Source organism: Suncus etruscus, chromosome 9 (assembly GCF_024139225.1).
Source record: "Suncus etruscus isolate mSunEtr1 chromosome 9, mSunEtr1.pri.cur, whole genome shotgun sequence".
In the NCBI taxonomy this organism is placed as follows: Eukaryota; Metazoa; Chordata; class Mammalia; order Eulipotyphla; family Soricidae; genus Suncus; species Suncus etruscus.
The window spans coordinates 33,779,532-33,801,761 of NC_064856.1; the positions used below are offsets into that span (position 1 = coordinate 33,779,532).

Sequence of the window (22,230 nt, forward strand, 5' to 3'; positions counted from 1 at the left end):
ATGTGGACCTAAATGTTGCTGTTTCATGCTCTGGGTTTTGAAGTTTGCTTGCCAGTAATGTAAAAGCCATAGCACCATTCTTGTAGGAGGATAAACATTGTTACTCTTGGTCCAGGGAAAAGAGATCTGGAAAATAAAACAAATTCAAATTATGCTTTCAAGGAAGTACAATGAGTGAGAGGCATTTCCTACAGAAAAAAGACTAACATAAAAATTTTTAGGGGCCAGAGAGATAGCACAGTGGCATTTGCCTTACAAGCAGCCGATCCAGGACCTAAGGTGGTTGGTTGGAATCCCGGCGTCCCATATGGTCCCCTGTGCCTGCCAGGAGGATTCCTGAGCGCTGCCAGGTGTGACCCAAAAACAAAACAAAACAAACAAACAAAAAAATTTTTATACAGGGTCTTGTCATGGGTGGAGTTACTGTGTGTATGTGTGTGTGTGTGTGTGTGTGTGTGTGTGTGTGTGTGTGTGTGTGTGTGTGTGTGTGTGTGTGTGTGTGTTGGGAGGCTGAGGAGATAAGACAGGAGCTGTCTTGCATGCAACCAACCCTGATTCAATCTCTGGAATAATGTGTGTTCCTCTGAGTTCTGCCAGGAATAAGCCCTGAGCACTATTGGGTGTGGCAGGAAAACAAACAAAAAAGTTAGCCAGGGGCTAGAGAGGTGGAGAGATAGTATACTGTTTAAGGTATTTATCTTGCATGTAGTTGACCCTTGTTCAATTACAGGTACTGCATATAGTTTCCTGAAAATCACTGGGAGTGATCCATGAGCACTGTTGGGTATGACCTTCCATACCCATCCAAAACATTTTAAAAGTTAAAGAATAATGTATTGGTCTTGATGGAGATAAAGAACTGCAAATTGAAACCACAATATTATTTTTTCCTTTCCCAATTTAGCTTTGGGTAGATGTATAGAATTTGTTGTCTGGACATTTGGTGAATGGAAGCAGCATCTGGACTCATATAGAAATTTCATCTGTAATGCATATTTCTCTAAATCAGTCACCTTAACTGACTTAGCAGTAAGGGCTTTTAATTTTTTATGGTTGGCACATGGCAACTCATTCAAACACATTCTTGGTTAGTATAGTAAAAATAACAATGGGCCAGAGGTTGAATACTAACCTCTACTTTTTTCTACAAAGCTGTATGTTGGAAGAGTCCTATTTCCTCTTTCCATATAATATGACATTTAAAACCTACTTAGCTTAAAATTTCATTATAGTGAAAAATGATAAAAACAAACTGGACTGAAACCCTCGTAATTTCATCAGGAAAATTATTGCATGAGAATATGATAAAAAGTATATCATGTGGTCTCTGATAAATGTGATGATTAATCAATAATTCTACAAGTTGCAGATAGTTTATTGCTATGGCAAGTGCCAGGAAGGTGCTTTAACTTCTGTATGATCATAAAAGGTAGTAAAATTCTGTTGCAGAAAATTATCCTGTGCTTTTGTGCTAGAGGTCTCTATGACAATCATTGGACCAAAGACAACTCTCTGTTCTTGTACAGGTCTTCACTTGTTCCTTTAAATAAAGTTTTATTGAAACACAGCTTGTATAGGTTTAGTAATAACTATTCTTCCTCAAAGATCCAAGCCCTAATTTACAGAACCACATGATCAAAGGAACTCTGCAAGCCCAAAATGCAAGCCCCAAAATGAGCATTTATCTTAAAATTTCTCAGAAGAGGTAGGAAGAGAGAAACTTCAATCAATAAGGTAGATCTCACTGGCATTGGAGAAAGAAGCCATCATATGACATGGAATGTTTGGATCTCTCAAAGCTCAAAAAAACTCTCCACTGACAGCAAAAAAAATTAGGAACCTCAGTCGTACAGCCAGGAGGAACTGAGTTCTGCCAACAGTCAAGTGAGTAAGGTGCAGCTTCTCCCTGGGCAGTAGTGCAGGCTGCCTGCTCTCATTCATTTCAGCCATCTAGGAACTGGGAGGCATGGAGCATTTCCCACTCACTGGGAAATAAGAAAAAAGTGTTGAACTCTCAGAATTATAATCCTTTTTAGGGCAGTAACAGAACACAAATACAGCAGCTGCTATGTTCACTAAGAAATGTTCTGGACAGGCATTGAATTAATGGGCAAGAAATGGTGGCCACACAAAATCTAAAATATTTCTCAATGGGTCCTTTGACCAGAAACAGCATATATTTCCAATATTCACATACAAAACACATAAAAGCAATGGGCATTGGTTGAACATTTAGCTGAATTAGGCTCTGGGCTAAGTACTCAGTGTTGGTATCAACATATGTGTGCATGTATATGTGTAGTATGCCTGAAGATGGCACCCAGGGCTTCCTATGGAGGCAGAGCCTGGCCCAGATGCTTTTTGTTTAGTTGTTTGTTTTGGGCCAGACCTGGCCGTACTCAGGGATTACACCTGGCTTTGTGTTCAGAAATTGGTCCTGGCAGGTTTGGTGGACCATATGGGATGCTGGGGATTGAACCCACGTCCATCTTAAGTCAGCCACGTGCAAGGTAAACGCCCTACCATTGTGCTACCACTCAGGTCCCCAGTTGCATTTTTGATTCCCATTTTGAAAATAAAAACGAAGCAGAAACAGAATCAAGTTATTGCCAAAGAAGAGGAGTGAACAGGGATTATTCAAACCAGATTCTGGGTCCCCCATTGCATGCAACACTCACCTGAGGCTCATCGCTCGTAGAAAGCAATGGGAAGTTCACGACTGGGTACCAGGGTGCCAGAGTGTACCATCTCCACTGGCTCCTTGTCAGTGGCCACCAGCATATACTTGCGGACGATCTGAATAACAAGTGCACACAACAGAATTACCCATCTCCTGCTTGTCTGGCACCCAGATCACAGTTGCAGTATCCCCAGCACCGATGGTGCCTTACCCAGCAAAGAGCCAAGTGTAGTTGAAGTTCGGCCAGTCGCCGGCCAATGCACATTCTTTTCCCAATGCCAAATGGAAGATGAGCGAAAGGATTAATCTTCTTTTCCTGAAGCCATCGCTCAGGTCTAAACTGACTGGAGTCTGCGAAACTCTCTTCATTGGACCCCAGCACCTGGGTATTTAGCGTCAAGACAGTCTGAAAACACATGAAACATGCAGCATTTTAAAGAGCAGAAGAGGGGCCTGAGCCCCAAACCAGGAGCGATTTCTGAGTTCATTAGCCAGGAGTAACCTCTGAGCGTCACCGTGTGTAGCCCAAAAACCAAAAAGAAATAAATAAGCAGAAGAAAATGTTGGAGAAACCACATTTACAAAAGTGGTCACCTAGCAAATCGAAAGAAAACACTCAAATGTATATTATAAAAAGTGATGGCTATTAACATGGGCTGAGGGCTTGAAACATGCCAGGAGGCATACAATGATGGACTTTAAAACTTTCATCACTTCTCACTTCTCAGCTACATGGTAGAGGCTATCATTATTTCCATCTTTTTGTGGGCCAGCTAAAGCTCACAGGCATTACAGAACTTACTCAGGGTTAAATTCAGACCCTCTCCATCTTTGTAGCCATTATTCCAAATATTATCCCATACAACGAGTCCACAGTCTATTGTTATCTATCTTATTTTCAACACATATGCTTAGGGATTCCGATGGATAGTTGCAAAGTGTTTCTTTCAAAAGTTCTGTATGTTCCAGATGGTACCAGTTCTACTTACTCCTTTAGGTAAAGTATATTCGCCCAACACAGTGGTCTTGTCAAGTGTACGAGTTGTAAATGGCACACTGGGATTAAGCCTAAAAAACACAAAATTGCAGAGGGAGAAGGTGGGCCCTGACCAACTTCTAGCATTTACGTCAAGCAGAAATCAGTATCTATTCACATCAATAGAAGGAGCAAGGGAATATGGCCACAATTTCTCACAAAGCAGTTGGGTCTCTTATCTAGAGATTTGCACAACATGTCTTTATTTCTATTTGTTGCTTTTTTTTTTTGTTTGTTTGTTTGTTTTTAGGCCACATCCAATGTTGTTCAGGGTTTACTCCTGACTCTGCACTCAAAAATTGCTTTTGAAAGGCTCTGGGACCATATAGGATGCTGGGGATTGAACCAGGTCTGTCTCAAGTCGGTGGTATCCAAGGCAAGAGCCCTACCACTGAGCTGAGTTTCCTTCAGCTCTGCTGCTCATACACGTGAAGGCTTGTGACATTCTTTCACATATTGTTAGTCTTGGTTTAAGGGGAGGACCCTGGCTTTCCAAAATAAAATCAAAGGATTTAGAAAGTCAGGGCTGGAGCTATAGCACGTAAGTAAGGCGTTTGCCTTGCACATGGCCAACTCAGGAAGGACCCAGGTTCGATCTCCGGCATCCCATATGGTCCACAGAGCCTGCCAGGAGCAATTTCTGAGCGCAGAGCCAGAAGTAACCCCTGAGCACTGTTGGGTGTTACCCCAAACCAAAAATAAATAAATAAATAAATAAATAAATAAATAAATAAATAAATAAATAAAATAAAGGATTTAGAAAGTGGGCAAAGAAAGGGATATAGACTAAGTCTCACTCTTCTTTGTAGCTTGGCAGATGTTTATCACTTAACTGTGGGACTACTTACAGATGAGATCGGTCTTATTTTGCCCCGTTGGTTCATTCTTACCTCATAGATTCCTTCAAGCAAGCTTTTAAATATGGCATATTCTTCAAATCCTCTGCTCGAGGCATGTTCTTTTCAGGCACTACACTCTGAATTTCCTTCAGAAGCTTTTGTTGCACTTGCCGATTTCGAGATAAATTGTAGAGAATCCACATTAAGCTGTTGGCTGTCTGAAACCCAAACAAGCACACACTTGAGTTGCTGCATAGAAACAGCCTTAAAATCAGTTTCAAGTCAAAACAGAACTGAACGCAGTGCCTGCGAGCTGCCTTTCTTTATTTCTTATGCCTTACACAATGATAACAGAGAGACATCTGGTTTCCAAAGCCTGTTCATGAGAATAGAGTAATTACTAAATCCAAACAGAATCCTTTAAATAATAAAGCCTTTAAAACACTGACTGGCATTAGGATACTTAACATAATGTGATAGGGGGAAGAAACCTGATTTGCATGAAATGAATATTTATAAAAACTGCTTGTAAAATGGAAGGCTTGGAACTAAGATGTGTGTACTAAATCTCTTCAGATTTCTGTGGGGACAATGCTTCATTGCTAAAGAGATGTTGATTCTCAATTTCCTCTTTTAAAAAAGCACATGCATCCACATTGAAAATCAAGACTGATATTTTTATATGAATGGAAACAATTTCATTAAATTGACAACCAAACCAAATTGTAAATAAATTATTTAATTTAATGTTTAAAAATGTATATAAAAATTGGTGAAGGTGGCGCTGGAGAGAGAGTGCAGGGGTAAGGCACTTGTCCTGCACACAACTAACTTGTCTTTATCCCCAGCATCTCATATGTTCACCCCATTCTTTTTTTTTTTTTTGGTTTTTCGGGCCACACTCATTTGATGCTCAGGGGTTACTCCTGGCTAAGCGCTCAGAAATTGCCCCTGGCTTGGGAGGACCATATGGGACGCCAGAGGATCGAACCGCAGTCCTTCCTTGGCTAGCGCTTGCAAGGCAGACACCTTACCTTTAGCGCCACCTCACCGGCCCCTGTTCACCCCATTCTTGCCAGGACTGATCCTTAGGGTAGAACCAGGAGCATTGTGTGTGGTACAAAAACAAACATAAAATTGAGGGAGAGAATCCTAGGTGTGTTACTCCTTCCAATAAATATTATATGGTGCAAATACACAAGAAACTGTTTCCAGAACAAGAAAAAGAAGGCTCATTTTGGGGGCCACACCCTAAAGAGTTACCACATCAAAAAAGTCTTTTCTATTCTAAGGGTTTGAGCCATATGCAGGATCCTCCTAGGAGCAAGCATGTTAAGACTTAAATAAAGAATTCTAATTTTGTGTTGAGGACGTCAAGGTATGAAGTGCATTTTCTGTTTGTTTGTTTATTTTGGTGGGAGAGGCAGCCATACTTAGCTCTAACTTAGCTCCATACTTAGGTCTCATTCCTGGCTCTACACTCAGGAATCATTCTTGGTGGTGCACAGGGGACCAGATAGATTGCCAGAAAATGGTTGGTTGTGTGCAAGTCCAGAGCCCTACACACTGTTCTATGGGACTATCTCCAGGGCTCATACTTTTAAGTGATATATTTTATTTCTTTTCCAAAAGCCAAAAAGGGGAAAAATAAAAGGGACCAATGCTGCTTTCAACTTCATAATGTTCACCACTGGTTATCATCTGAATTTGTTTTTCTAACCTTTCGGGGTTTTTTTTTTTAAGCTAAAGTAAGTCAAATAGTCTCTAAAAATCTTCATTGTATTCTCCCTCTCAGACTAGAAGATACTTTTGCTAAGGGCCGTCCTGCTCCTGTAAGCAGCCCAAGACAAGTAACTCAGAACTGGTGACATTTAATTATTTTTGAAGAAAGACGCCTCTAGGGCAGCCATCGTGTGTCAAAGGACAGACTGCTCCACCACAAATAAACTAGGGATGCTTGTTGCATGTGTCTGATCGACAAAACAGGAAGAGGGAGAGGTCACCAAATTAGATATCCCTTCAGATTTCTTCAGTTTTCCCAATGTGACTGTCAGAATAGCCCAGGGCAAAAAGGGAAACATTTAACCATATCAGTCAGTCTCTCACCACAAGTAGCAAAATCGGCTGCCTTCACCAAAGTCTTGTAAGGGCCAAGCCTCTTAGGGTAACTGCAGGGTGAACTCAGGGGATGTGGCTGGGTAATCTCAGGACACAGACTGTCCCTGCCTGAACTCTGTGAAGGAGCAGGATCTCAGAGCCTATCTCTCAGTGTCCTTGTTCCCTGCACTGGCTCCTTCTCCATCAACCAGCCAGAGTCTACTTTTCTAAACTCAAATTTGATCATATTAAGAATCCAGGCTGGGCCCGGAGAGATAGCACAGCGGTGTTTGCCTTGCAAGCAGCCGATCCAGGACCAAAGGTGGTTGGTTCGAATCCCGGTGTCCCATATGGTCCCCCGTGCCTGCCAGGAGCTATTTCTGAGCAGACAGCCAGGAGTAACCCCTGAGCACTGCCGGGTGTGGCCCAAAAACCAAAAAAAAAAAAAAAAAAAAAAAAGAATCCAGGCTGTTCAGTATAACCAGAGCTCTGGGACCCCAATGTAGGTGCAATGATATCCCAAATGCTGTGCCAAGGCTTCTTGCTAATTGGCCTACTGAGTAATCTATCAGTCAACTTTCATCACACTGGCCCCTGTGACACCCTCTTCTGGCTCTAGGACCTTTGCACATGCCAGTACCACTGTTTTATAGTGTTATTCTATGCAGATCTGGCTCATTCTGCTCAATTCAAACTCAGAGAGTGACCCCTTATCCACTGCTCTCTCTACCTAATTCTATGGCATTACCCAAGTGAGGGTTGTATCATTTGCTGTAACAATGCGATTTACTTGTTTAGAGATCTGCCACTTCTCTTCCCCCCTAGCATATATGGCCCAGGAGGAAACTGGCTCTTGGGGGAAGGATTTGTGTCTCAGGCACAGCACCTGACCCTCAATACTTCCTGATTTGTCTGTTGATTGAAAACAAAGTGAATCTACTTAATGCCAAGAACCCACAAAATACAAGCCTGTATAGATGGCTACAGACAAATCTAATCTCTGCATTTGGGTAGTCACTGTAATGGGAAAGAAAGCAGGAAAATGGGCAAAGCTAAGCTTTGCATTGAAAGAGCACAAGGCCAATGATTCTACATAAAGGAAGTAAAAATAAATTTGCATCTTTTGGGGGTGTATAGTGGGGCCACACTTGGTGGTGTTTAGGGCTTATTCTTGGTCCGGGGCTCAAGAGTCACTTGGGCAGTGCTTGGAAGACTCTATGCAGTGTTGGAGATTGAACCAGGGTTGGCTACATGCAAAATAAGTGCCTTACCCCCTGAACTATCTATCTCTCTGGCCTGAATTCCTTGGAAGCCTTTGGAGTAAATGAAGAATTTAAAACATTAATATTCCTACTAGAGACAACCTACTTTGTTGGTTGTGTGCAAGACAAACCACCTTACCTGCTGTCCCATTGTTCAGGTCCCTGAAACATCTAGTTAAAACTCGATATAAACATATATTTTTCGGTTTACTTCCTTAGCACTGGTCCTTACCGTTTCCACAGCACCCAATTGCAGCTCTGTGACCACGGCATAGAGATCTTTCTTTGAAATTGACTGATGGTGATAGATATCCCAGAGGAAGTCTGTAGTTGGCTGCTCCAAGCATTTTTCTAACCGGCTATCAATACAGGATTTGACTATTGGTGGAGAGAAAAGGAAGAGGAAGTCAGAGGTTAGGCTAAGCAAAGAGAACTTCACATCAAGCATGACCTGAGGTGACTTTGAACCTGGGATTCCAAAGTCCTCACTTTTCACCACTCCAGTCCTGAAGACCTAAAGTACATTCTCCATGGCTGGCCTCTGTCTCATCCTGAGAATACATCTAGTTTAGGGGTTCCCCAAATCCAGAGGCTTACAGAGGCTGAAGTAACAGAAAGAACCACTGTATGGAAGATCTAAGTGACTAGACAAGAACCTGGTTCCAACCCAAAGCATCTTGGGGTATGAGCACACTCACCAGTTGTGAAGATAGTGTCCCAGGCCTGGGTATGCTCCTGCCATACTTTGGTATTTAGGTTCTTGTGCAGTTCCACTGGGGTGACCATCATACTCCCAAATGTGCTCATCATCTGCAGGAGACAAAGACTGCTGCTTTCCTCACTGCCCACTATAACCTCACTGTATTCCCCCAAAGTTAGGTTTCTCGGCCTCTGCCCTAGTGGCAGCCCTATCACCTGCTAGTGGCATTTCTCTCTATGTTTCAGGAAAAATTTCAACTGATGGCCTCAATATTTAAAATTCCTCTATACCTCACTTCAATGCTCAATCTTCCTCAACTTCCTGTCATTTCCAAACTTTGGGGCCCATTCTCAACCAACAACAGTGCCAACCATGCACCTCTGAAATATTTAGCTATTCTACATATTAGACTTTGAATAACAGAGGGTCTTAAATGATCTGACCTTCGGTGGGAATATCTCCATGAGCAATCTTAAACTCAGCACCACTGAAACAGCTGCATAATGCTCTATGTCATTTAAATGTACAGTTCACATTACATGAACATTTTCTAGGGACATAGGTAGTACAGGAGGCATCTACTTGCCTTGCAAGTGGCTACCACTGCATATGTTTACCCAACCCTGCCTAGAACAATCCTTGAGCACAAAGCCAGAAGTAAGTCTTCATTACCACTGGAAATGGTCCCAAATCCCTTCTCTCCAATGAAATGAACATTTCCTCTCATTGTAAAATGTGTGCCCATGCTCTGGGGAGAAACCTGTGATCACTGGGTGATATCCTCCAAGTAGGAGTGACTCACCGTTTTAACAGCTGCAATAAAGTCCAGAGCTTTGGCATCTGTGTTTTTCTGCAGAAGCCCAAACCTCTTCTCATAGAGCACAAAGCAAATACCTGTCATTTAAACATATCAACACTGTGAAACTGGAGACTTTAGGGACTAAAAGTCCTTGTTCTTGTTCTCATGAAAATACAGTCTTTTTTAGGGGATGAAAAACTCTTTATGTTAAGGCATATAACAGAATGGAAGAGCCTGGGACAAAGATGTGATCACTCACTTCTTTTTCTAGATGTAATATATAGGCCTCTATGATCCGGTTGCTTGCTGGTCACTGGTCTGCAATGGACAGACCCTCAGAACCCAAGAAGCAGGAGTTCAACATTTGCTGGACTGAGCTGTGCTGAGTCCAACAAGGCCTTCATGGTTTTGTTGTTTTTTTTTCTTTTCACTTCCCCTCTATAATGTCACAATCCAATTAACTCTACTTCTGCTTCCAGACGCTACTCAGAGAAAGTCTGGAGCTTTTGATTTGGCCTTTGCACTTGCCACTCCACTCTCTGAAAACTTCTTCCCATTGATTCTCTCACAGATTCCCTTTTAGGCATCTCCTTACCAAGTAGGCTGGACTCATCCTGGCACTTTGCTGATGTTCTCTCTTGCCTACCCTTTGCAGAATGGGAAGTCAAGTGTGTTCTTCCCTATCTCAGCTATGTGAGCAGAGGTACCTGGCCTGTTAATCTGTATTGGTCTAGAACCCCATTCAGTTCTAAGCTGGGGTAAGCAGGCAGTGACTGCTGGAGATCAAATTCAGGGTCTTACACAGGCCAGGCATATGCTCCACCACATGTGCTACATCTCCAATCCCTATGATGCCAATTTAACTCGCTTGTTGCAGTTAGTGCCCGGCACCTCAAAGATGTTCAATAAATGCTTGTTGAATGACTAAACAACCCAACTACTAGCATAAGGCAAAGCATAAGTGCCAGAAAAAATTACAGGTCTCTCCTCTTGTTTTCCCTATGACAGTCAGTAGTGTATGGAACCAGAGCCAATATGACCCTTAACAGCATGCACACTGCCACCCACACAGCCTAGGAAGAGAGCTTACTTTCAAAGGACCATTTGTTCAGTTCATTGTATACATCTGCAATGTGGCCTTGCTCATCACAGAGTTCATCCAGTCGCACCATAAAATCAGACAACACCTTAAAAAAATCCCCAGAGGCATATTTCAGTGGCAATTGAAGAAGGCAAGTTCCAGGTTCAATCAAGTTCAGGTTTTGCCCAGTCTATTCCCCCACCCACGATCTTGGTGGTTCTGAAGCAACACAAACTCTCTCTTCTTTGCTTGAGCTTATCTTTTGTTCCCATACCATTGCCTTGCTTTACTTCCCAGCTTTCCTGCAACTATATAGAAGCTTCTGTTTGAGCTTTGATCTCAGTGTATGAAAGGAAACCCACTCTTTGAATGGGAAAGGGAATACGCACAAGTTGGCACATGTCAAGAACTCTGGGGCTGTTATGGGGCAAGCAAAATTCTTCTCATAGGTTTGAAAAATATTATGCATCTTGAACTAGTAGCCAGAAAAGCTAAAAAATCTAGACATAGCTCTACTCCCTCCCCTACTCCCAATCCTTCTCACTCACTAAAAGGTGTTGATGGCTTTGAGCCTATTCTAGAAGTTCATTTTGCAAAATTGGGGCTGGGGAGAAGTGGACTCTGGTAAAGAGGTTGCTATTGGAACTTGTATGCCTGAAATCCAACCATGAAAGGTCTATAATTCATGGTGACTTTAAAAACTGGGTTAAACTGACTAATGGTTCTTATATAAAGTTGCTTATGTGGTACTAACCATCATACAAAGAGTTCTATCATGGCTGATCCTCTTTACAACCTTGTGGATAGACAGAACATATATACCTATTACCTAGTCACAGATGAGAAAAATGAGGTGTGCAGAAGCCATTGAACACACAGTCTAAAAAGCAACCTGGCTGGTACTATAATGTGGGACTACAAAGCCTAGCAAAGTGGCACAGGGTTAGTCCAGTTTGGCTCTATCACACATTGAAGATTGTTATTGAACTCACTACCACCTAGCAATGCAATCCAGAGCATTTGCAGAAACATTTGCCTTTTCTGTGGTTTTTCAATGGCAATACTAGTAATCATTAGTAATAATCATCATTAGGTTTTAGTGGCATTGGATCTGCATGCCCATGGGTCCTGTTCGCTGCATCTGTGGCTGTAACACCTTCTCAAAAGGACAAGCTAAAATGACCCACTAAAATGACCCACCCTGTGCATTTCTATTGTTGACCTAGTCCCTGGACACTTCTGAGTTTTCACTCCTTCCCCTGGATATATGGACCCAAGGCACAGGAGTAAAAAGGGATTTGGGGGGGTTGGAGCAATAGTACAGCAGATATGGCTCTCGCCTTGAATGTGGATGGCCTGGACTCAGTACCTGGCACCCCATACAGTCCCTTAGCACCACTAGGAATGATCTCTGAGTACAGCACCAGGAGTAACCCTGAGGAACACCTGGAGTGACCCCAAGACAAAAATAAACAAAATCGGGATTACTATCTGCTGAAATTTCTCTCACCTTGCATTTTCTGTTGGCTAAAGGATAAGGTATAAGCCTACATGGTACAAAATAATAAAATAATAATAATAATGTTACTGAGAACTGCCCTCTAGCCAGAATCCTTGAGAAAGCCTCAGTTCAGGAGCACAGAAAGTAACCTTCCCGGAAGACACCATGTTCTTTCTTGTGCCTCTATATCTTCAGTAGCATGTTCTTCCTGCACCCCAGTGCCTTTCTCCTGCATCATAAAATTACAGACTCCTACCCATCCAGAAAGACCCAGATCAAAAATCCCTAACAAAGATTTCTGTAAACTTGATCTCATTTAATTTTCATGGAAAATCTGTGGAGTCATTCCCACTATATAGACTAGAAAAGTGAGATCAGAGGAAGGTGAAAGGTAGACTTGGGTTCCATAGGAAGGAGGTGGAATGTGGGGGTTGATTTCAGGACTGTGGCATCTAACACTAAACTCATAAATTTTCCTCCTAGTCAAACTAAGAGAAGGAGGGGTTATCAAGGGGGGAGGAGGATGCAGAGAAAAATGGGAGTAAAGGAGAGACCCTCAAGTCACCCAAATTGTTGGTTTGCCCTTCTATACTTTGCTAAACCCCTATCCATCCCCCTGGGATAGAAGAAAAAGGAACTCAGCTTGGGTACCTCATTGAGCTTCTTGTCCAACTTCATAATTTCCACTGGTTTCATGAGTTTCTTTTGAAAGACACTTCGGACCCTCTGCCAGTCTTTGCCTTCCCTGGGAGAGAGCAAAATTATAACTCTAAGCAAGTAGAGGGAAGGAAGATGTTATGGATATCTCTCTGCTTTGGTAGAAACATGAAACGAAGGATTTGCATATAAAAGTCCTGGGCTCTGTCCTGACCAGCACCAGGACAGGAAAGAGAGAGAAAAAGAGAAACTGTACAGAGGACCAGACTTCAGAACTATACAGGGAAGCTCAGTTTTGCAGTGTTGGAGCTGACTTGACAATGGGAGTGAATGCACTTACCTAAGAGCCCCTTCTCCTCCCACCCCTTCCTAAGACTGACAAAAGGTAAAGTCCCTGGTCATTTGGATTCACAGTCTTTGAGGTGGTTCTGCAGGGATTAGGTTGGGGGTAGGAAGTAAAATTGAGCTTGAAGAGCTCATAAGATGATGCAAACTTGCATCTTCTTTGCAGTCATTGGCATTGACTGGAGATGTACAGATTCCAGTAGCTATATATATAAAAAAAAAAAACCTGCTATCCTCCTTCACACTTGTCCCTCTATCTGCTAGATGACCATTCACAACTATGGGGTGTAATTGGTGTTAAAAGAAATGTTCATACTTGTTGAATGGTTCCAATTCAAATGCAGTCTGGTGAAGCACATCTCAAATGATCTCTCCCTCTCCTAGCCCCTAGAATGGTCAACTTCCAAGTCCACCAGAGTCCCCAATTCCCTTTCTGCCTCCAAGAAAGGAAGGTCACCTTCATTCCTATGTTCGAACCTTCAGGTGAAGGGACTCTTGGGTTGTGGGACCCAGCACCACAATGTGCAGACTGTTGGTGGATTTCTTGTATGGATGGCTAGCAGGACGCTGTCAATTGTCAGGAAAAGTCGGGTGTGGGGGCAGATCCCTTCTCCTGCAACCCATTCCAAGCTACAGATAAGAGGCCATAGCCTGGGGTGCCCCCCCTACAGGAGAGGTACCCATCTTGCCTCCCCCTTGTAGACCAATGCCTACTCCACTCCTCCACTCACAGGATCATCAGTCCGTAGCCCTCTGCACGGTAGTCCCGGTATGCCTTCCAGGGCTTGATCTCCAGGCGCTGCGGATGGGCGCTCTCGGTGCGGTACAACGCTTCCAACAAGCACGGAGAACCCAAGTGTACCGAATCGAAGGACCCCAACTTCATGCGGAAAATCTTTCCATACTTCCTGTGGTATTCAGCCTGCAGAGTCGGACAGAGGATGAAATCAGCTCGCACCCCGTTTCCCTCCCTGCCCCAAGGGCGCGTCTGGTCCCACTAAGCTCTTGATACTTCTGCATCTGGACTGGCATAGGCGCAGGGATGGGGCGTGCGAGGCACACTTACCAGAGTGTAGTGCTGTCTCTTGAGCCCCCCTTTCCAGAGAATCTCCATCAGGCTGCCCAGCAGTGGCCAGTTGGGGGGTCCGGGCAGGGCGGCCGTCTTGGGCACCTCGCCACTTTCTATCCATGGGCAGCGGGAAGTTTGCCGTAACTCGGCAGATGTCTCTGATCTGGAAGGCTGCTTGAGGAGGCGCAATTGTCGGAAGAAGGCGGCAAAGGAGCGACTCTGACCGGCGAGGGAACTCATGACAGCTGGGGAGCCTGCAGGCTGCGAAGATGTATGGAACTTGGAAGGGACCTGGCAAGCCGCGGGTTGGGGGGGCAAGGACGATTCCGGGCTGGAGCAGAGTACAGGCTGGTGCGATGGAGGGGACAGAGAGGGGACAGGGAACAGTTGGTTAGGAAGCTTCAGGCTGCAGGGTCCGGAGAGTTGGCCCCCACTGGCTGCAGGTAGGTTGCGGCGGGGACCCGGGGTTGTCTCGAGAGTGGAAGGAAAGGAAGAAAGTTCTTAGATGAAGCTGCAAATCCGCCCGGCAGAGCTGGAGCCGCAGGACGCAGATGCCCGGGGAAGCGTCGGGGATGCTGCGCTCTGGCGCTGTGCAGTCTCGCTCCCCGCTCCAAGCAGCGGTCCGCGCGCGCCTTTATGAAGACGAGGACGGCCGGGTGGCCAATGAGTTCACGATGAGCCATGGGGTGGGCAAAGGCTGCCAGGCCCGCAGGGACGCGGAACCTGGGGGTGGGGGTGGAAAGAGGATGGAGTCAGCGAGGTGAGCGAGGGCACCCGGCGGCGGACGTCCCGAGCGAGCGCCCAGGAGGACTCCACCCCGGAGATAACCCTCGGGGAGGCGCGCGGCACCTCGAGTTCACCGGGTGTGAGGCGGCCGCGCCTGCCCGCCCGCCCTCCCCCGGCGGCCGTGGCTGCGGTGCGGCAGCCTCCAGCTTGCACAATCGCGCTCCGGGCGGGCGAGGTCTCCGAGGGCGCCCGGAAATGAAGGCTGAGCCCGGCTGCTGCCCCGTAGGCAGCTGTTGCCAGACTAGGCAGAGCGGGCCGTCGGAGGGAAGAGTGGAGAGAGGGTGAAACCCCCCCCCAAAAAAGGGTTCGAACCTGTGCGTCTCAACCCACCCAAGAATGTCTGTGCGGGGTGGAGCGCGCCTGCATTGGCGGCTGCAGTTTAGAGGCCGGAGCGGTGGTGCAAGTGGTAGGGCGTTTTTTGCCTTGCACGCGCTAACCTAGGAAGGTTCCATACCCAGACGTCCCATATGGTCCCCCAAGCCAGGTGCGATTTCTGAGCGCATAGGCGGGAGTAACCCCTGAGCATCACCGGTGTGCCTCCCCCACAAAAACAAACAAACAAAAAAAGAAGAAGTAGGGAGATTCATAGGTATTGCAAGGGAAATGGAATGAGCTCTCCGGAAAACCCTGTCAGGGTATCTGTGGGAAAAGAGGAATTGGTCACCAGAAATCAGGCTACCTCTCCTCAGCCAGCAGTTATTCCAGCTATGGGGACAGAGTCTACTTAATGCAAAGGATCCGCCATTTGCAGTTTCAGACTTGGGAACCTGAGCCCCTACCATTCTGTTCTCCCCAAAGTCCATCAGAAGTAAATATGGGCCAGGGACACACAAACATACACACGCTCTCACACACAATCACACACAATCATAAACAGGCATTATACACACCACACACTCATATATATACAATAGTCAATACACAGTCACACATATGTACACATACTCACACATGCAAACATACTCAATTATATACAGGCACACACATACATAACAGGCACACATAATCCCACACAGGCACACATGCATTCGTACATGGACATGCAACTGCAACACATTTTCAGAGCTTCACACATGCTCACATATACATACAGACACAAACATGCATGTACACACAAGGGCACATACAAACATATCACTTACCTAATTAAAAGGTGAGTTAGGTAGACTGAGAAGCAGGGCTGGATAGGTGCTTTAGGCAGCGTTTTTCAACCACTGTACCGCGGCACACTAGTGTGCCGTGAGATATCGTCTGGTGTGACGAGTTCATCCGTAACATGCGGCTTCAGCTCACAAATAGACCAATCATTAGGTTTATTATTTCGTAATATTTATTATTTCATAGTAAAGGAATTATAAAATAATTTCTTTGTGTTTATTTGATTCCTATTAAGAGAATTACTTTATATATAAACATATATAGAGAGAGTTAATAGAGGTGTTAACTTTTTTTTTAACATTTTCTAATGTTAAATGATTTTTTTTTCATGAAAAAAGTGTGCCTTTGCACACACACACAAAAAAAAAAAAGGTTGAAAAACACTGCTTCAAAAAGAAAAAAGAAAAAGAAAAAGAAAAACACTGCTTCGTGGAACCTTTACTTCCCAGAGCAACAGCAGCACATGGGGAAAAATTTCCTGGTGCAGGTCCTGCTACCTCTCCCACAGAAGATTACTTTGAGGTATATTCACTTTAGGAACCCTCAGTCACGTAGCTCCTATGCCCTCTAGTCATGTGATTCTTATTGACTTGTACTAGCTTAGCTGTTTAAGTTAGCATAGATAGCAAATGTTTATAAACTTCTGGCTCTTCCTAAGCAGATGCTTGTATATGATTTCCCTGGCTCATCCTATGAGTGTTCATTTAAGACAATATATCAAGTCTCTAAGTCCACAAGGAGGGCTATAAGTCCACAAGAGGGTTATAAACCCTCTTGTCCCATGCTTTTCTCTCTTATATCTATCGTCTGTCATGTTTTCTTAATCTTTGGAGTGCCCTGCTTCAGATCTGCTCACCTAGGGCTGGTCCCCAGCAGAAACTTTTAGAGAATTGATAGAAACAGGGTAAAAGTTGGCCTTATAGTAACAGTAAAAAAAAAAAAAAAAAAAAAAAGGGGCCGGGCGGTGGCGCTAAAGGTAAGGTGCCTGCCTTGCCTGCGCTAACCTTGGACGGACCGCGGTTCGATCCCCCGGTGTCCCATATGGTCCCCCAAGCCAGGAGCAACTTCTGAGCACATAGCCAGGAGTAACCCCTGAGCGTTACTGGGTGTGGCCCAAAAAACCAAAAAAAAAAAAAAAAGTTCGTTGTGCATTGCAATGGAAGTGAATTGACTGAGTAGTAGAATAACTACAGTTTAAGAAAGAATGTCTTAAGGAAGAAGAGGTCTTGTTCCAAGTGCAGGTTATGGAAAGAAGTCTACTGCTTTCCTGCCTGAGCTCTTTCAATTAGGAAACTTGTACCATAGTAAAAAACTTAATAAATTCATATGAAAAGGGTTGAAATGGCCCTCCCATGTCCAGTAGAACTAAACTGATTTGTAGTATATTGCAATGGAAGTGAAAGTGGGATCATTTGAGACACCAATAAGGAGATGTGGAAAGTATTGTTCCTAAGAGAGTTCATGAAAAGAGAACTATTCCAAAGTAGTCTAAACTACAGTACACTGTTTCATGACCATCCTTAAACAAATGTTAACTTTCAGTGAAAAACTCTTAGAGAATGTTGGAATAAATTTAAAACTAACCTTAGAAGCACATAAAATATTTGCAATGTTGCGTTTTGCAATAAATGTGAATTGACAGAGCAGTAGAAACACCAGTAGTATAAAGTTAAATGTTGTGGCTATTGCTGCTAATACAGTTAAAAATAAAAAGCCATACCATAAGCTTGTTCAAGCTGCAGAAATATTTCATGAAATTAAACTTAGAGCAAAACTCCTAAAGATTTTGTAAGAAAAGAGTTAAAATTGTCTTTCCAGGTCTAGTGAAAGGAGTGTGCTTGTACTAGACTTGAACTGAATGATCAGTAGAAATTTGATCTTATAATGGAGCTAAAGTGATAGCACAGCAGTAGGGTGTTTACCTTGCATGCCACCACCTAGGACAGACCCAAGTTCAATCCTCATCATCTCATATGGTCCCCAAGCCTGCAAGGAGCTATTTCTGAGCACAAATCACTGCTGGGTATAGCCCCCCTGCCACGGACTAGTTTTGGTCCGGTTGAGTTAGAGAATTTTGAGTTCCCTCGAGGATAGTGGATGCACAAATGGAGTATGAAGAAATGAGAGACCACACAATTCAATGTGGGAGAAAACAGTGTTTTTCTCAATTTTAATGTGAAAAATAAAGGGTATAAATGAGGAATTAGCCACAGTTTTTTTCTGTGGCATGAAAAGATGACTCTCTTGTGAACAGAAAAAAAAAAAAAACAATTCACATGGCTCCTGATGAGTAGATATATTTCAAGTAAGAATCCAGAGTTAAAAAGAAAAGATAAGGGCTGGAGTGGTAGTGCAAGATGTTAGGCATCTGCCTTGCTCACGTTAACCTAGGATGGAATTCGGTTTGATCCTCAGACATCCCATATGGCCCCCCAAGCCAGGGGCAATTCTGAGTGCATAGCCAGGAGTAACCCCTGTGAGTCACCGGGTGTGGCCTAAAAAAAAAAAAAAAAAAAGAAAGAAATAAAGAAAATAAGTTTTAACATCTTTTTGTTTTGTTTTGTTTTGTTTTTGGGTCACACCCGGCAGTGCTCAGGGGTTACTCCTGGCTGTCTGCTCAGAAATAGCTCCTGGCAGACACGGGGGACCATATGGGACACCATATGGGACACCGGGATTCGAACCAACCACCTTTGGTCCTGGATCGGCTCCTTGCAAGGCAAACGCCGCTGTGCTATCTCTCAGGGCCCAAGTTTTAACATCTTAAAGCAGTTCCTGTCTAGTCCGGATTAGGGGAATTTGCAAGGAGTCATTTTTTCCTAATTTCTGAGAGAACAGGTTTTGTTTTAGGGGCTAATACAGACAGCTAACTTCCTAAGGTCTGACTAAGAAATAGTTTTTAGGAAAAACAAACTTTGGGGGGGGGTTGGGGCCACACCTGTTTGACGCTCAGGGGTTACTCTTGGCTATGAGAACGCCGGGGGATCCAACCACTGTCCGTCCTACGCTACGCTAGCGCTTGCAAGGCAGACAGACACCTTACCTCTAGCGCCACCTTCCAGGCCCCAGGAAAAACAAACTTATCTGAAAGAGATGCAAATCTACCTCATGAAAGTTTTCTCAATAGCCCAGTGTTGTTTTATGGACAAAACTTTGGATGTAAGTTCTGAGGCAAGAATTAGTAACCATATGATCAAAGTCTTTTAGAGGCAGAACATTCCTGTTTAAAACTGCAAGGGCATATAAAAGAGAAAGAGAAATAAATTTGTTTTGGGGTATATTTTGGTGCTGAGTTTTCCCAACTATATTTGCCCGAAAAAATCCTTATGTTTGGAAGTAAAAAAGTTTAACTATATACATACTTTTTTTTTTTTTTTTTTTGTGGTTTTTGGGTCACACCCGGCAGTGCTCAGGGATTATTCCTGGCTCCAGGCTCAGAAATTGTTCCTGGCAGGCACGGGGGACCATATGGGACGCCGGGATTCGAACCGATGACCTCCTGCATGAAAGGCAAACGCCTTACCTCCATGCTAAAGGGAGATTCATATATAAGCCAAATAACTATTTGTATTAAGCATAAGAAATATCACCTTTCATGATCAAAAATCTTGGTTAGCCATCCACGTTGAGGGAAGATTTCTCAGTGGGCCTTCCGATGAGATTCATTAGATTGTAATGGCAATGCCCTCCAAAAACAAAAACAAACAAATAAACAAAAAAGAAATTTGATAATATAAGATAAAATGTGGAGGGTGAGGCTCTTGATGCAGTTCAAGGAAAAGATACAAGATGGTCCAAGATTCAGTGCACTGTTTCATGCGCACATAAACTTAAATTCACTTTGAATGAAACTCCCAGAGAATTCATAATAGGAGTGTTAAAATAGCTCTTACAAGCTTAGTAAAACTAAAATGTGTCTGCATTGCACTAGAACTGAATTTACTTAGGAGAATCAGAATGTGGCATGTGTTGCCACAAATATAGTTATCTTATTGGATTAGATCTCATCCTGTGACTTTTGTTTTTTTTGGGGGGGGCACATGCAGAGTATTCAGATGCTACTCCCAGCTCAACATTTGGGGTTATTCAAAAGTTTTTAAAGAACTATGTGGTTCTGCATACAAAAGTGTATTTTAGCTCTTTGAGTCAACTCCCTACCCTACAATGACTTTGGAAAAAAAAAAAAGGTTTCTATCCCCAAATGCAGATACAGGTATTAAAACTTCACTATATAAATTTGGAGAGGAAATTTAACCCTTAACAAGTTCTTAGCAAAAGTCTAATCCAGTGGATAGTCCAAGAAAATGAAACTGTGTCTTTATAGAACTGCAAAGAAAGCATAATTTTCTCTCAATAGATGTATTTCAATCTATTGAACTGAGGGTACATATAAAAAAATGAGAGAAGTTACTTTGAGTTACTTTGTTTGAACTTCCTACTAATAGAGATCCTGTAAAAAACTTCTATGTTCCATAATGCGTGTCTTACCCATCAAGGTTAATTTGATTGTAGTTCAATTTTGGAGTGAGAGACAGGTACTTTTGCTCAGTCTAGATTTCCTATTAGCAATGGGGAGTTTTTCCTTGAGAGGGAATATCTTTTAACGCCTGCAGTATAATTTCACTGAATTTTGTTTGGTTTTGTTTGCAAAGACTCAGGAATGGAATGCTGGGGATTGAACATGGGTCAGTCATGTGCAAGGCAAACAACTGTCCTACCTGCTGTGCTATCGCTCTGCCTCCAATTTCACTGAATTTTAATCTTTTTTGTTTGTTTGGGGTCACACCTGGCAGTGCTCAGGAATTACTCCTGGCTCTATGTTCAGAAATCACTCCTGGTAGGCTCTCGAGATCATATGGGATGCTGGGATTCAAACCACCGTCCTACTGCTTGCAAGGCAAACGCCCTACCTCCATGCTATCTCTCTGGTCCCGAGTTTTAATCTTATACACTATCCTGTGACTTCTTTCTTCAAACTAGGGCAAACTGCAGACAAGGAATGAGGCTACATCTTGGAAACTTCAGTATTTATCAAATTATTTACTAAGAAAAATCAATAATAGATGGTAACAAATTTTCTGGAAGTGGGATTCCAGCTCTCAGAAAAGGTTACTTTCTCCGCCAAAATGTTATTGTCTTGTGTACAGACTTACCTAAAATTACAGTGATCTTTCTCTTGCTCAAAACCAACTGTGCTCAGTTATTTCTGGTCTGTGCAGAGGATTTACTCTTGATGAAGCTTGGAGGACCAATAGGATGCTGGGACTTGAACATAGTTTGCCATGTGCAAGACACTGTACTGTCTATGGTGATGAAGGTCTCTCTTTAAAGGGTGAATTTTACTCAACTTCATTTTAAGTTTGTGGGTGGTTCCCCAGTACATTCCCAAAATCAAGATATCTATTTACAGTCTCATGTGACTGTCTATGTGCTCTCTTTTTTTTTATGTGCTCTCAAAGGCAGGTAAACAATTATTTAATCCTTTTGTGGTTAAACACAATTAAGTTTATTTCCACCAATGATGAAATTATGTAAGTTGTCCAGGAAACTGAGCTGCAAATCTAGTTTATTCTGACAACATTTCTATTGTTCAGAAAAAATAACTAATCCTTTCAGGTGTTCAAATAGTAAATCAATATGCCCTAACAGGTGTAGCCACTGAAAAAAATATCAACAGGTAAGACTGCTGAGATCTGACACTGGCTATTTTCTCATGAACTCTAAAATATTATCAGGAAAGTGAGTTGCCTTGAAATTTTAACCTTCTGATGTTTATTTTATCAAAATATATTATGTATGCTATAAATCATCAATAAGGATAAACAGAATTATCTTTAAAATAAAGTCTTAAAGTGACTTTGTGGTAAGTGTGTTATAAAGGATCTAAAAATATCTAACTGGTTTAATTGGGTAAGGGTTTTCTGAGTGATTACCAGGTAAAGGAGAGAAAGTGAAGCTGCTGCACATATAAGTTTGTACTGCTACTAATATTAGTACTATTACTATAAATAAATTTGTAATTCAGAAATTATAATTCTAAAATTGTTTCCCAATATCAGGAAATATATAGCTAAAAAAAAGTTTGGAACCAAGAACTGGTTTTGCTGTCAGAAAGACCAACTGGAAATAATTATCAGGGCTCTCATTGGTTTTTTTTTTTTTTTCAACTGTTCAGCACACAGGTGTAACCTGATTCCTGATTTACTTTAAGCATGAGAAC

General features: G+C 43.0%; 1 protein-coding gene across 2 annotated transcripts; it reads right to left on the reverse strand.

Moving 5' to 3' along the window:
- Window positions 1-2,685: 2,685 nt before the first annotated feature.
- Window positions 2,686-14,306, reverse strand: LOC126019143 (1,25-dihydroxyvitamin D(3) 24-hydroxylase, mitochondrial). Of its 2 annotated transcripts, XM_049781338.1 has the most exons (11): window positions 14,064-14,306; window positions 13,729-13,919; window positions 12,647-12,740; window positions 10,504-10,600; window positions 9,417-9,508; window positions 8,613-8,724; window positions 8,147-8,292; window positions 4,607-4,773; window positions 3,670-3,748; window positions 2,892-3,086; window positions 2,686-2,796 (listed from the first exon to the last, which is right to left on the reverse strand). In XM_049781338.1, exons 1-11 carry the CDS (start codon window positions 14,304-14,306, stop codon window positions 2,686-2,688), a joined length of 1,527 nt encoding a protein of 508 aa, XP_049637295.1. The 2 variants fall into 2 exon arrangements, with proteins under 2 accessions (XP_049637295.1, XP_049637296.1); XM_049781339.1 differs by lacking the exon at window positions 2,892-3,086.
- Window positions 14,307-22,230: the final 7,924 nt, after the last annotated feature.

Excerpts from the sequence above, each read along its gene's own strand:
- LOC126019143 (XM_049781338.1), bottom strand. The coding sequence starts at position 14,306 with ATGAGTTCCCTCGCCGGTCAGAGTCGCTCCTTTGCCGCCTTCTTCCGA. Across the intron at positions 13,920-14,063 it reads AGAGACAGCACTACACTCTG|GCTGAATACCACAGGAAGTA; the intron begins GTAAGTGTGCCT and ends CCGACTCTGCAG. Across the intron at positions 12,741-13,728 it reads GGCTACGGACTGATGATCCT|GGAAGGCAAAGACTGGCAGA; the intron begins GTGAGTGGAGGA and ends GCTCTCTCCCAG.